The following is a 15565-nucleotide window of genomic DNA, read 5'->3' as shown; positions in this document are numbered from 1 at the left end:
GGTGAATGGTGGGAGGAAGGGACCCAGTGAATCTTGAGATTCAGCTGGAACAGTGGATTACCATGGTGCGGAGTAGGTTATGATTTGTGGGTGAGGACAAGGCACTCTTCCGTGCTCTCATGTCTCCCGGTTCTATTTGAGCCTCTCATTCACATGCAGTGACTTCCTCCTGGGTTCATGCACGTGCGTTTTTCAGGAAAAGTTTTCTTGGTTAGCCTGGTGATGGGAACCTGCATATGCATACATACAATATGTGCATACATACATACACTAAAACACAAATCTCTGACTTTAGAGATCATAATCTGATTGCAGTGATAAGACATGTACACAACAGATCCCCCCATGTGACGGCTGATGTGGTGAGATCCACTCAGGAATTTTCACGAGAGAGACAGGAGCCCAGCGTGGGAAGGAAGGAAAGGGTGTCGGGGGAAGGCTTCTCAAGGGAGGAGGTGCCTAGGCTGCTTGCACATGCAGTGACAGATTTCCAAGAGGTGGAGAGGTAGGGCTGGGAGACAGTTCAAAGACCTGGGTGCTCCCAGGCATGTGGAAGTCCTGAATTCAAACCCCGGCAGCACCACATTGCCAGTCCAAGCCTTGAACTATCTGGACCAAGTATTGCTGGGATGGATGGTCCCAGGCCCCTGAGCACTGCTTGGGAGGTCCCCCAACTTCCCCCACAAAACAAAGCTGTGGAGAGGAGAACCGAGTTGGTTTGAGGTGGGGTACCTGGATCCGATATCTGGGAGGGGGAGTATTTGTTCAGAAGCGATTCAGATTAGGTCTGAGCCAGGGGGTGATCTGGGACCAGGTGGGCTCAGAGCTCGAAGTGCTGGAGGTGAGGCGCTCTTCACCCCAGACCTGGGAGCAATGGGGAGTGGTAGGCAGGAGCAGAGGGACACAGCAGGGCTTTCCTTGTCACCCTAGGACTGATCTTCGAGGACGGGGGCTGCGTGGCACCCGCTGAGTGTCCCTGTGAGTTCCATGGGGCCCTGTACCCACCGGGCTCGGTGGTGAAGGAAGACTGCAATGCCTGGTGCGTATGTGCACCGCTGGGGCCCAGAAGGAGTTCCCACCCCTTGCATTGGGCTGCTTGTCTGGGGGTTGGGGGACCTGGCCCATGGGGTGGAAATTACATCTTACACTGTTCCATTTACATCTTACAGTGATGTAAGAATAAGAGTAAATCGGGGTGCCCCAGAAGGGGGGCGGGTGAGAGCCCTCCCTGCCCCAAGGGACCCAGCCCCAGCAGCCAAAAACCTCCAGAACTTAACTGCCTCCACTCTCAAGCTCCCCACACACTTCAGCCAAACCTCACATATGAGTGACTGTTCCTGGACCATCATAGACAATCCATACCCATTCTCCATAAGTACACACCACATTTGATGGGGTTCAAATAGCAGGTAACAAGTCAGAGAGGGAAATATATATATGCATATATATATATATATATATATATATATGAAAGCTCACATCACTCAACCTTTAACAACATGTTGGTGATATTCTAAAGAATGTCTTAATGGCCCCCGCTAAAATAGAGCAATCTTCACACTGTCTCCTCTATGGATACTTCTGTAACATTTTCAGCAGTTTTCCATAACAGACAATACAAAACATATTATTTCGGTTGTGCCTTGGGACAGGGATTGGGACTTGGGATGGAAACATCTCACATTTGGTGGTGGGAGTGTGTAATGGTGGTGGGATTGGTGTTTGACTATTAACTGTAATCAAATATTGTGAACCAATTTATAAATTAAAAAAATTTTTTAAAAGTAAGAGTAAACCGCTCTTACTCCCAGGAGATCTCATTAGCACCATTCCACGGGAGCAATCAGACCCCCCCCCTTTTTTTTAATTTATTTGTTGAATCACCGTGAGAACAATTACAAAACTTTCAAGTTTAAGTCTCAGTCATACAATGATCAAACACCCATCCCTTCACCAGTACATATTTTCCACCACCAAGAAGCCCAATATATGCCTCCCAGCTCACTCCTCCCCATGCCTGTGAGGCAGATGATTTCCACTTAACTTTCTCTCTATTTTGATCACATTCATTATTTTTTTTTAGATTTACAATTTTTTGTGCTTGGGTTTCGATTATACAATGATCAAATACCCATCCCTCCATCAGTGCCCATTTTCCACAACCATGGGCTGGAGCAATAGCACAGCGGGTAGGGCGTTCGCCTTACACGCGGCCAACATGGCCGACCGGAGTTCGATTCCTCCGCCCCTCTCGGAGAGCCCGGCAAGCTACCGAGAGTATTCGATATGCCAGACACAGTAACAACAAAGTCTCCAATAGAGACATTACTGGGCCCGCTCGAGCAAATCGACGATCAACGGGAGGGCCTTTACCTTTACCTTTATGGATAATATCCCTCCCACCCCCACCCCACCCCATCCCACTCTGCCTCTGTGGCAGGGCATTCCCTTCTGTTCTCTCTCTCCCCCTGGGTTCTGTGGTCAATCAGACCCCTTTTACTATCTATTTATTTTGGTCTGGGGGGTGCACACCTGCTGGTGCTCTGGGGCTTCGCTTGGCTCTGTTCTTGGGGGTTGTTTCCTTTGGTGGGGGCTGTGCAGTGCTAGGAGTCGACAAAGCTGCCATCAGCCTCTGGAGCTGTCTTCCGAGTCTTTGCCACCCATTTTAGAGCTGGGAAGACTGAGGGTTGGGTCTGGAGCTCTGTGGAGCGCGCCACCTCCCCGAAGGGCCTCAGGGGTGAGCCCCTGCCCCCTCGCCCCCTGCTCTGTTTCAGCACGTGCACAGCAGGCAAGTGGACTTGCAGTATGTCCATCTGCCCAGGTATGTCTGACCCCCACCCCTGACTCCCTCCACTTCCTGTCTCCTCGAAGCACTTGGGGTCAGGCCCTCGTGGGGGGTGGGACCTCTGTGTCCTGCTTTCCCTTTGCATGTCACTAAACCCACTTTGCTTAATGAAGTGCTCCCCCCTGTCGTGGAGGGTTTGACATGGGGTCCAAGACATCTGGGACCTTCCTGAGCTCAGGGGACTTGAATGGAGTCTGTCTGGTCCCCAAACTCAGGGGCTGTTGTTCCGTCAGATGGAAATGCCCAGTGGGCTGTGTTTCCTCCCTGACTACCCAGGGGGCTCCAGCCTGCAGTCGCTTTTCTCTGCCTTTCAGCCGAGTGTTCAGTGACGGGCGACATCCACTTCACCACCTTTGACGGCCGCCGGTACACGTTCCCTGCCACATGCCAGTACATCCTGGCCAAGAGCCGCTCCTCGGGCACCTTCACCGTGACGCTACAGAACACACCCTGTGGCCTGGTAAGCCCTTGGCCCTTGGGGAGTCGTGTAAAAATGTAATGCCACTCTCGTGATGCAAGAGCAAGGAATTTTTGATTGCTAGCTCAAACTAGGGTCCAAGTCCAGACTGACACAGTGGCTTCAAGACAAGGACCCTGACTCTAGCTTCAGAGGGCATGATATAGCATAAGGTTACATAAGATACTCATTCTTGGCGGTTAACAAAAGACAGTTTCTGGCACTAGTCATTGCTGAGATGGCACCTGGTGATTGATTGAGCCCACTTGCTGGGCTCAAGGACTTCCCAAATGGGGTCTCGGTTGGCTAGCTTCACATTGTTTCATTTCTGGGAAACTGAAACTCTTTCTGTTCCAGGAACTGAACCTGAGGTCTAGCTGATTTTTCTCATTTCTGCCGCCTGTCATGGCATTGCCATTGTTTATGGTGTGGCTCATCTCTTCAGTGGGAGATTTGGGACAGGCCCTGGGTCTTTCCCGGCACCCATTCCTGCTCAGAAGAGCAGCTGTGAGATGAGTGCCACTATCTTCCTTTCCTCAGTGTTTTATCATTTGGGGAAGAGGGTTTGGACCAGACCAAGCAGTGCTCAGGGATTACTCTTTGGCTCTGTACTCAGAGACCACTCCTGGTAGTGTTGGGTGTTGTGTGGCGGGAAGATCATGTAGTGCTGAGGATGGAAACAGGGATGGGAGGCAACAGGGCAAGAGTCCTGATCCTATCCTATCTCTCAAGCCCTCTCTGAACACACACACACATACACACACACACACACATACACACACACACACGGAAATGAGTCTAACTCCATCTTCCTATTTGTTTTCTTAAACATCTATTTCTCTTCTCTCATCCTTCTAGTCATCAAATATTGAACATCTGTGTTAGAAACGGTCCTGAGTTTTAGAAAGTAGACTGGATTAGATCTAGCTCCTAGGTCTTATTTTTGTGGTGAAGGAGGATAAGTGATCTCACAACTCAGAATGCAACGACAGGGAGAGTGGATGGTGGATCCCTACGGCACAGGGAAGTGTGTGTATGGGGATTTCTGTGCCTATCATTTTACCTTAGGTGGGCCAGGAAAAACCTGACTGACCCCTTCTCTTCTCTGCCAGGGAATGGTATGACCCTGCCCTTTGTGTGTGGGGAGATTGGGGGACAGGGGTGGGTCTCTGGCTGACCAGAGAGATCACTCTCATTACACCATGAAGATGGCCAAAGAAAAGGCACAGAGAGCCAGGCTGGGTTGTCAGAGCTCTCTAGGTTGTGGAATACCTAGGGCATGATGGCACCTCAGCCGTCTCTTACTCAGGGCCCTTACCCGTGTCTCTGACAGAGACTGACTAGACTTCACCTGCACTAACCTGCTTCTGTGCTGGGCAGTGCTTCTCTATAATAAATTCTTTTTACTGTGAGTCAGGTTCACAAACCAGTGGTGGGCCAGCTTGGTACCTGCCCTGTGTGGGGGCACAGTAAGGACTTCACAGATGGACCAGTGCAGTAAGGACTTCACAGATGGATCTGTGCTAGTGCTGGGAGCTCACGACTTGTTAGGGGAGCTCAGCCATCTTCTTGAATCAGTGACTTCAGTTTGCGCGACCATATATTCAGTGCCACAAGAGAAGAGATATGCAGAGGAAGAAATCTTCCTGTGGGGCAGAAGGAAGGACAGGAGATGCTCTGTGGCAGAGGTGGCATTTGAGCGGAGTGGTCTAAAAAAGATAACAAGAAATGTTATGTGAGGATGGGAAGAAGGGCATTGTGGAAGGATTAAATCATGTGAGAAAAGCAATGAACTTGGAATATTCTGGAATACACTAATGCAGGTGCAGAAGGACTCGGTGACTGCTTCGCTGTGGCTAGTAAAAAGGAGGAGTGTGTGGGGGAGGACATGCATGAGTCAAGACGAGGCTGTGACTTCCACAGGGATGAATAGAACTGGGGGTGAGGACACAGAGGTTGAGAGTATTTGCACAGTGTTTTGAACTGATCACTTTTCATTCAGTTGATTTAAGGTTCAAAATTTCTCTGTGTGGTAGTCATGATTATTCTTCCTGTTTTATTATTTCTTTGTTTTCAAAATTTATTATTAAAGCATTGTGAATTACAAAGTTAATAATTGGATTCTCTCTGTCTCTGTCTCTCTCTCTCTCTCCTTTCAGGCACTATAGTTTGCAATATGTTACGAAAGGTTATCCTGTGTATCACTTTACCTTCTTTTGGCATTCAGTTCCTTTCCAGAGCGATCATTTGCAACTATTATTCTCATACGATGATGTTGTTGTGTATATATATATAATAATTAATATATATACCTTCTTTTGGCATTCAGTTCCTTTCCAGAGCGATCATTTGCAACTATTATTGTCATAGACCCTTCTCTGTCCTATCTGCATTCGCTCCACAACTTGTGACAGGCTTCCAACTGTGGACCCGTCCTCTTGGTACTTGTTTCTACTGTTTTGGTAGGAAACCATCGTATTATTCTCATACGATGATGTTGTTGTGTATATATATATATATATAGCGATAGCACAGCGGGTAGGGCATTCGCCTTACACGCGGCCAACATGGCCAACCCGAGTTTGATTCCTCCGCCCCTCTCGGAGAGCCCAGCAAGCTACGGAGAGTATTCGATATGCCAGACACAGTAACAACAAAGTCTCCAATGGAGACGTTACTGGGCCCGCTCGAGCAAATCGACGATCAACGGGAGGGCCTTTACCTTATATATATATTTATATATGCATATATGCATATATATGTATAATATATATCCTGCAAATGAGTGTGATCATTTTGTCTGCTGCCTTGACTCATTTCATTCAGCATGATACTCTCCATGTCCATCCGTGTATAAGCAAATTTCATGATTTCATTTTTCCAATGGTTGTATAGTATTCCATTGTGTAGCTATATCATAATTTGTTTGTCCATTCATCTGTTCTCAGAAACTTGGGTTGTTTCTAGATTCTGGCTATTGTGAAGAGGGCTGCAGTGATTGTAGAAGTGCAGATGGCTTTTCCGCATTGTGATTTTGGACCCGTATTGCTGGGTTGGATGGAAGTTCAATTTCTAGTTTTTTGAGGAATGCCAAGTTGACTTATTTTTCTTTGTACTATTACGCTCAGCCGTTTTCCACGAAGCTGTGCCTCTGCCTCCCTCATGTCCCCTTGTGGGGGTGTTCTGTGAGATGAACCCTAATGTCCTTTGGGACTGTATAACTCTGAGGACCCTGTTCCTGGTCTCACACTGGACTCTGCCCTGGCTCTTCTGTGGCCACAGGAGACACACTAACTGCCTGGTGGCTTTTGTCTCTCCCCAGAACCAGGATGGAGTCTGTGTCCAATCAGTATCGGTGATTCTGCACCAGGACCCTCGGAGGCAGGTGACCCTGACCCAAGCAGGGGACGTCCTCCTGTTTGACCAATACAAGGTCACACCACCCTACACTGATGGTATGACTCTGGTGGAGGTGTGCTGGCTGCAAGGTGACTGCCAGACCTCTTTCTCCAGATTCCTTGGGAGAAGGCCCTGCCACGCAGACAAGAGCTCACATTCTAGAACTGGGTGAATCAAGCTGGGCGTGGAGGGTGGGGGGGGTGTCTCAATAATTTGTGCTCCTAATATATGTTTGTGTCTCTGTTTTTTGCACTCCATTTGGCTTCCTACCTGTAAGTTGGCTTTTTCTTACATGAAGGGGACTGTCTCCAATCCGATCATCCACTATTCATTATTTCTGTCTGATTCCACTGGGGTTTGTGGCCAGTAGCTCATAGGAAACAGCTAACAAAATGCCAAAACAATGATTAAGTGAAATAACACATAAAATAACACTTACAGAGAAAATTTAGAGGGAAGAAAGAAAAGAATAGGAGCTCAAGATTGAGAGGCTTAGGCATGGATGGAAGATAAAGAGGCCAAAGAAATACTGATTATAAAAAAAAAGAAATACAGTCTACGAGGGGTAGTAATCTAAGATTGAATATTGCTACAATTGAATCTGAACCATACTGTGAGAGAGAAAGGTAACTCAAAGGGATGTCACCGTTGGCCTCCCAAGGTCAGTCTCCTACATGGAAAACCCCACCTGAACATCACTCCTCAGTAGCCTCACAGCACCCCTGGCCCTAGAAGTCTCAAATTACCTCCTGGAGCAACTTCAGGACCAGAACCACTTGGCCAGGTTTGCTGGGGAGTTGTCCCCAGCCCCTGAGCAGTACTGGTGAGTCCACTTTCCCGCCCAATTAAAATCCAATCCAATCCTATTGTGAGCCTTCTGGTAGCCCATTGTAAAAAGAGTAGTAATAGAATTTTCCATTGCTGGAGGAGGATCTATACCTGTTCCTTAAAGAGTCAAGTAATTACAATGGACCCTCACATTCAGTTTCTCAACCCAGATTGCCCCAGTAGGTCATCCCGGTTCCGGGTAGCATCACTGAAGGGCATTTCCTCAGGCCTTAGCAGGCAGTCCAAGGCCAGGAGAGGCTTTGCTGTGTGTTGAAGACTAGGTCGGGGGTGTGGGGGTCGGAGTGGGCCTTGCAGGGAACGGCAGTGTTTGTGGGGGTGTTGGCACACTGGCCACACTTCCTTCATGCCCCTCCTGGTTCTGTGCTCAGATGCCTTTGAGATCCGGAGGCTGTCCTCGGTGTTCCTGCGTGTGAGGACCAATGTGGGTGTGCGTGTGCTCTATGACCGGGAAGGACTGCGGCTCTACCTGCAGGTGGACCAGCGATGGGTGGAGGACACCGTGGGCCTCTGCGGCACCTTCAACGGCAACACGCAGGATGACTTTCTGTACGTGCCCTTGCCCTGAAACCGGAACCCAAATGGGAAGCAGAGAGAGGAGGCGGGGCCTGAGGGCAGAGTATCAGAAACCGCCTGAAGGAGGCAAAAGTCTGGGACCCAAGATATAGGAGGGGCAGGGGCTGGAGTGATAGCACAGCGGGTAGGGCATTTGTCTTGCACGGGGCTGACCCAGGTTCGAATTCCCAGCATCCCATATGGTCCCCTGAGTACCGCCAGGAGTAATTCCTGTGCATTGCTGAGTATGACCCAACAAGCAAAAAAAAAAAAAAAGATAGTAGATAGCCGTGACCTTGTACACGGCTAACCCTGGTTCCATCCCTGGCACCACATACAGTCCCCTGAGTACTATCAGGATGATTCCTGAGCACAGAACCAGGAGTAAGCCCTGAGCACCACCAGGTGTAGCCCCAAAGCAAAAACAAAAAGTTAAAAGTCTCTCCCAAGCGCCCCCTGAATCTGCTGTGGGCCCGGAGAACCACAAGGTTTGTTTACTATTTTGCCTTTAAATTTAGAATGTCTGCTTAAGGCAATGCTTAGTAGTCTCGCCTGTGCTGAAGACTGCAGGTGAAGACATAAAGGGCTGGAGCAAGGGTGTTGCACGTGCCTGTTTGATTTCTAGCACCACATGGTTCCCTATGACTCCCAAGCATCTCCGGATGTGGTTTCAAAACTAAAAAGCTAATTTCTGCTTTCCCCTTCTCAATGATCTGATTTAGTATGGGGCCCAGAGATTTCTCTTTGGGTGATTGAGTGGGCTTCTCTGGTAGTTCCCAGAGATGGCTCTCCACATTTTCTTAGGGAGTGTTGTGCTGGCTAGGAGTTGAACCCAGGCTCCAGCCTGCAAAACATGTACTTCATCCATGAGTCTACACTCTGGTCCCAGGAATCTCATTTTATACTTAGCACCTTTGAAATTCTAGTGATAGGTCCTTCTGACCATAGCTTAAGAAATACTGTTTTTAAAAAATTTTTATTAGTGAAACACCATGAGGTACAGTTGTAGATTTATAATTTTTTGTGCTTGGGTTTTGATTATGATCAAATACCCATCCCTCCACCAGTGCCCATATTCCACCACCATGGATAATATCCCTCCCACCCCCATCCCCCCCATCCCACCCTGCCTCTGTGGCAGGGCATACCCTTTTGTTCTCTCTCTCCTTTTGGGTGTTGTGGTCTGCAAAAGAGGCATTGAGTGGCAAACATGTTCAGTCCATAGTCTACTTTCAACATGCATCTCCCCTCCTGGGAGGATCCTCCAAACACCCTTTATTTGGTGCTCCCTTCTCTATCTGAGCTGCCCTTTCCCCTAGAATGCCCGGTTGGCCTCTAAGCTATGGAGTAATCCTCCTGGTGTTGATCTCAGCTATTCTTGGGTATTAATCTCATATTTTGTTACTTTATATCCCCCAGATGAATGCAGTCTTTCTATATCTATCCCTCTCTTTCTGATTCATTTCGCTTAGCATGATACTTTCCATGTTGTACCACTTGTATGTAAATTTCATGACTTCATCTTTTCTAACAGCTACATAGTACTCCATTGTGTAGATGTACCAAAGTTTCTTTAACCAGTCATCTGTTCTTGGGCACTCAGGTTTCTTCCAGTTTCTGGCTATTGTAAAGAGTGATGCAATGAACAAACAAGTGCAGATGTCACCTTGGCTATACATTTTTGCCTCTCTGGGATATATTTCCAGGAGTGGTATTGCTGGGTCAAATGGGAGCTCAATTTCTACTTTTTTGAGAATCGTCCATACTGTTTTCCAAAAGGGCTGAACCAGTCGGCATTCCCACCAACAGTGAAGGAGTGTCCCTTTCTCGACACATCTGCGCCAGCATTGGTTGCTTTTGTTCTTTTGAATGTGGGCCAGTCTCTGAGGTGTGAGATGGTATCTCATTGTGGTTTTTATCTGCATCTCCCTGATGATTAATGATATAGAGCATTTTTTCATGTGCTTTTTTGCCATTCTGAAAGAAATACTGTTTTATGGGTCTTGTGTACCCCAAATAGGTTTGACATGACTTGACTCTACTTTTATTGAAGGTGAACATCTGTTGATGAATGTGAGTCAATAATTTCTGTCACACTATTCCAGGATAACTCATTTACCTTTCCAGCCTGGTGCTTGAAGTTTGCACCCTGTGATCCTCCCAGTGCTCAGGGGAATTTCCCATGAACTGACAGTTCTTTGTGTATGGACACAGTTCAGGAATTTGAGAGGGGATAGGAGTCGAATCTTCCAGAAAGAAAACACAGGGTTGATGTTACGGGCTGGAAGTTCTCAGCTCTTCAAGTTACATGCATTGGGCCAGGCAGAAAGAAACACTAAAGCTTTCTAATGCCCGAAATGGGCTTTCTGATTTGTTCAGGAAAGTAAGAACAAACTGAGAGCTTTTCAGGGCTTCCATTGTATCCTGTCATGTACTTTGAAAACTATCGCATTTGACTAGGCATGTCCAGTGGGGCTGAGTTGAAAGCAGCTGATCAGACTGGTGGGGGCAGACCTGGGTAGTGTGGGGGTTTCTTCCTGTCCTCCTAACTATGAACCATCAACATGATTCTTTTCATGGAGTTCTTGTTTTTTTCTGAAGTCAAAACTAGGAGTGGGTGTTGAATGTGGGGGCAGTGTGGGGATCCCCAAACCATTGCCTCTCCCTTTGGAGCCTATTAACTGTTCTGTGTGTGTGCACCTGCCTCTGTGTCCCTCAACAGGGAGATTCTGACATGGGTGTATGCTGTATGGTCACCCGAGTCCACACGGGCAAGTGTGCGAATGTGACTATCTGTGGCCGCAGGTCCCCTGTGGGTGTGCCTGAGAGCACCCCACAACTCTTTGGCAATTCTTGGAAAACGCTGTCAGCCTGCTCCCCGCTGGTCTCTGGCACCCCACTGGATCCCTGCGACGTGCACTTGCAAGCTGGTGAGGTCAGGAGCTGGGGGGTTGAGGGAGATGAGATGGTAACTCAGCATGAGGTGCTGATCAAGCTGGGAGGACGGATACAGAATGGAGGAAAGCAAGGAGGAGGTAGGCGTGTCCTGCTGAGTTTGACAGACAGGAAACAGCATGCTCCACATGATCGTGCACACACACACGGACACTGACCATCTCAGAGCAAGCGCCCAAGGACCCCAGTCACTCCACCAGGTCCGTGCTGTGCCCTTGCCTTCTTCCTCATCCCCCTCTCCCCGCTTCACCCATTGGCCTCTGTGCTGACCTGCCCACATGACAGTTCCTCTCTCTCCAGGCCTTTATTCCTGTTCACTCCGCGGACATGTCCTCATTCACACGCTCTCACTCCTCACCTCTTTCAAGGTTTTGCACAAATGCCACCTTCCCACAGAGACTTTCCTTTCCTAACCAACGGATTTCAAATTACAGTGCCTCCCTGCTCCCCTCCCGAGCACTCTGTATCCTTTCTAGCTTTTCTGCTCATCTCAGAGTCTTCATCTTCAACTTTTCTCTGTCCTTGTCCCCTGCTGGTTTCCTCGGACCTGAATGTGAGCCTCCAGAGGCTAGGATTTGTGGGTTTATTCACTCCTGTGTCTCCTGGCATTTGGAGCCATGCCTGGTGCTAAGTGGAATGCATTCATGAATGTGTACACTCACACGCTCACACACAGTACTCCACACACACGTGCATGCTCTTACAACTTATGTCCATGCACACTTGCACAACCCCATATGTGCACACACACACTCATTTATGCACATGTATATACACTCACACATGCACAGGTATATACACTCACATGCGCACATACACATGCATACTCACACACACAAAATTACATGCACACCACGCATGTATACCTGCACACACCCACACACATGCACACATACATTCACACAACCATATGTGAACACACACTCACACACAGGCACACACTCACACATGTGCACACAAACTTTCACAACCATATGTGAACACACACCCACGCACACCAACCCCCCCCCCACATGCACACACTCACCCCCATGCACACCACACAAGCTCCCATGCACCCTCAGTCATGCACTCAGCCCGCTGAGCTGGACGAGAGAGAAAGGCTGGCTCCTGCCCACTCCACCACTGGCCGCCTTGCCCCGTTCTCCTGTCCACAGCCTCGTACGCGGTGCAGTCCTGCAGCGTGCTCACTGGGGAGCCCTTCGCGCCTTGCTCTGCCTACCTGAGCCCCTTGCCCTACTTTGAGCAGTGCCGCCGGGATGCCTGCCGCTGTGGGCAGCCCTGCCTGTGTGCCACGCTGGCCCACTATGCCCACCTGTGCCGGCGCCACGGGCTTCCTGTTGACTTCCGTGCCAGCCTTCCAGCCTGTGGTGAGTGCTTATGCACCCAGGGAGGGGAAGCTGGAGGAGCCTGAGCTCCAGACTCAGTGTCCACCTGCTCCCCAACTCTCCACAGAGCCCCCTGCCCATCTTCTCCAGCCTTGCAGTGTACCCCGCCCCACCCCTGCTGCTAACTGCTCCCCTCTCTGCTCCACACTCTGTCCTGGGTTACCCTGGCTGACACCCGAGCCTGGGACATGGGAAAATGTCCCTCCTCCCACCCCTTTTGTAAGGTTACCCTACATGGTTGTGGGGACCAGGGAGACAAGATGTGGCTCTCTCTCCCGTGACAGCACTCTCCTGCGAGGCCACCAAGGAATACAGCCCCTGTGTGGCCCCCTGCAGACAGACGTGCCAGGACCTGGCCAGCCCTGAGGCCTGTGGGGTAGACGGTGGCAGCGACCTCGGTGGGGATGAGTGTGTGGAGGGCTGTGCCTGCCCGCCTGACACCTATCTGGACCCTCAGGCTGACCTTTGTGTCCCCAGGTAAGTGTGGGCATGAGACTGGGGGTCCCCAGGGCACCTGGGAGGCCTGGCTGGGCCCCTCGTGGCTGGACCTTGGTGCGTGAGGTAGGAGACCCCTCCCCTCAGCCCTCTGCAGCCCCTTTTCTCAGCTCTGGATCTGCAGACCCTGCTGCCAGGAGCCCCAAAGAGCCAGGAGGGTCTCTCCTCTCTTCTTCCCCATTTCTGCTAATAGTTCTGGGTCTTCTAGTAGGTTCTATATGCTAGAGAGGCCCTGGCAGCTCAGTCACAGTGGGACCCTGTCCTCTTAGAGCTCATGGCCAAGCTGATAGGAAATTACTGACCGACACTGGGCCTGAGGGAACCCAGAGTATAAAACAGACCCTGGGGAGCCCTGGGCTGCCACGGGCCATTTGGGGAGCCCTGGGTTGAGCGGCCACTTGGGGGGAGTCTGTGCAGCCTGTCTGCCTGCTGCAGACTGGGAGGGAGGGAGGGAGGGAGGGAGGGAAGGAGGGAGAGAGGGAGGGAGGGAGGGAGGGAGGCTGTGTGCAGGTGCGTTTCCTGGAAGCTTCCCTGTCTTTCTGGTGTTCCCTTCTCTGTCACAGTGAAGCAGCTTTGGGGGCGTAGGGAGGCCAGCGAGGCTGACCTGGTCCTCTCTGGGGGATGGTCTCTGCTCCCAGACTGGGCCTGAGCTCTGTCCATGTTGTCCCCCACACCAGACCCCGCAGGAGTCCCGTGGGCTCTGGGGAGGCTGATGGCTGAGGTGCCCTTCCCTGGCCACCCCTCCCAGCCCCTGGGTCCGCTCTTCTCCCCTCCCAGGAACCAGTGCTCCTGCCACTTCCAAGGCATGGACTACCCACCTGGAGACAGCGACATCCCGGCGCTGGGCCACTGGTGAGCTGGCTGGGAGGGGACCTGCTGAGGACAGCAAAGCTGGGCAGAGCTCCCCGCCAGTGATGGCAGCACCGTCCCTCAGTGTGGGGACCCAGGGACAGGGTGGGGACCACTGTCTGTGTCTGCAGGTACAGGGTTGAACCCTGGGCTTTATATCTGGGCTCTGCAGTGCCTGGACCGGCTGATCTAACTCACAGCCTCAACTCTCTCTCTCTCTCTCTCTCTCTCCCTCTCTCTCTCTCTCCCCCTGGCCCCCAGCCACTGCAAGGATGGAGTCATGAGCTGTGATAGCAGAGCCCCAGGTAAGGGTGTCAGGAAGTTGCTTGGGGGCTCCCCATAATATGGGGGTTATGGAGAAGGGCTTGGAGAACTGGAGGACAGAGCCGGAAGGGGAGAATCCAACCAGGTCTCGCCCCTGAGCTTCCTGTATTCCACCTCCTCTTGGATGAGTGGTCCTGGGTGGGAGGGTGGCACCCTCCCCCACCCCCACATCTTGTCCCAGATTCCACTCCATTGAGTGACTGTCCCTCTTGCTCTTTTATCTTTTTTTTCTTTTTTTGCCTTGGGACCACTCCCAGTGATGCTCAGGCCTTACTCCTGGCTTTGAGTTCAGGAATCACTTCTGGTGGTTATTAATCAGGGGACCATAAGGGTTTCCGGGGAGCAAATCTGGGTGTAGGGAAAATGCTTTACCCGCTGTGCTATTATTGTTCTACAACCTCTCAGTCCCGTCCCCTTCTTAAGGAAGGACCAAGACAGTCTCCCAGGGACAGACAGAGGGGGTGGCTCTGTGACCTCCCTGGGACCTGCATTTCCTTGGTCTGAGATGTCAGATGGTCACGGGTGGGTGTGGGAGGCCATGGGCAGGGGTGGGGACAGCCTGGGCGTTTGAGACTCTCGGGGTGAGAGGGTGGGGGGTGGAGTCCATGGTAGGTTGGCCTGGGAGGGGCTCGGAGTGGGGAGAGCAGAGGCTTGGGGTCCTCAGAGCAGGCCGAGAAGGATAGAGACCAGCAGAGAAGAGCTCAGAGCAGGCAACTGGCAAATACCTGAGCAGTGCCTCCGGGTTCAGACCCTTCCAGCAGCCTCCCTGCGGTTTCCACTGCTCCTCTTGGAAGCTGAGTTTCCTCATGGATGTCCTTCACGCCTTCCCCCTCCTCCCAGGCTTGACATCTCCTCCTCCTGAAGGTGCTTTTCTTCTGGTCACTTTTGCCTTTGGACTTCTGCCTCTTGGGAGACTTTCCATCCCTGGCCAGGCTGGAGCCCTGTTCCCTTCTGTCACTTTCCCTCTATCACTCTCACAGGCAGGAGCAGCGGGCAGTCGGGTCTCTGCCCCGCAGGGACAGGTAGTGACTGAGTTGGCTGTTGACTGTCTTGCTGTGAAAGTCCCTGGTCTGTGGCCACCCACCACGGTCCTTTTTCTCATTCTGCTCTGGGTCCCCTGCTCCATTCTGTGCTTGGGCGGGGAGAAGTGTGAAGGGGGAGAGAGGTGCCAAGATCAGCTAAGAAGATGAGGGGGAGGGGCCCCAGGCAGTGCCCACAGGGCCAGTGGCGGTGCTCATCCTGTTTTGGGACAGGGTGTCTCTCCTGCCCGTTGTCACGCGTTTGGAACCCGAGGAGCATCTCAGAGCAATCAGGGTCCAGCGGCAGAGAGAGAGACAGAGACAGAGACAGAGACAGAGGCAGAGAGAGAGACGGAGAGAGAGAGGGTGAGAGAGAAAGGGAGAAAGAGAGAGAGCAGAACCCACCCCACAGCCTTGGTCCTCTAGACCCCAG

At 51.1% G+C, this 15565-nt stretch overlaps 1 protein-coding gene across 1 annotated transcript in view; it reads left to right on the top strand.

The window, feature by feature from the left end:
• Positions 1-15565, top strand: part of OTOG (otogelin) — an 82771-nt gene that overhangs the window by 14357 nt on the left and 52849 nt on the right. The window contains exons 11-20 of the mRNA XM_056106876.1: positions 931-1039; positions 2775-2821; positions 3160-3305; positions 6625-6757; positions 7919-8096; positions 10908-11032; positions 12215-12427; positions 12730-12922; positions 13718-13792; positions 14051-14094. Of these exons, the coding sequence (XP_055962851.1) occupies positions 931-1039; positions 2775-2821; positions 3160-3305; positions 6625-6757; positions 7919-8096; positions 10908-11032; positions 12215-12427; positions 12730-12922; positions 13718-13792; positions 14051-14094 (1263 nt within the window). The remainder of the gene's footprint in view (positions 1-930; positions 1040-2774; positions 2822-3159; positions 3306-6624; positions 6758-7918; positions 8097-10907; positions 11033-12214; positions 12428-12729; positions 12923-13717; positions 13793-14050; positions 14095-15565) is intronic.

This window comes from Sorex fumeus, unplaced genomic scaffold (genome assembly GCF_029834395.1).
Source record: "Sorex fumeus unplaced genomic scaffold, SorFum_2.1 ptg000007l, whole genome shotgun sequence".
Taxonomy (NCBI): domain Eukaryota; kingdom Metazoa; phylum Chordata; class Mammalia; order Eulipotyphla; family Soricidae; genus Sorex; species Sorex fumeus.
The sequence above is the reverse complement of the archived record's forward strand: the minus strand, read 5'-3'. Positions and strand labels throughout refer to the sequence as shown.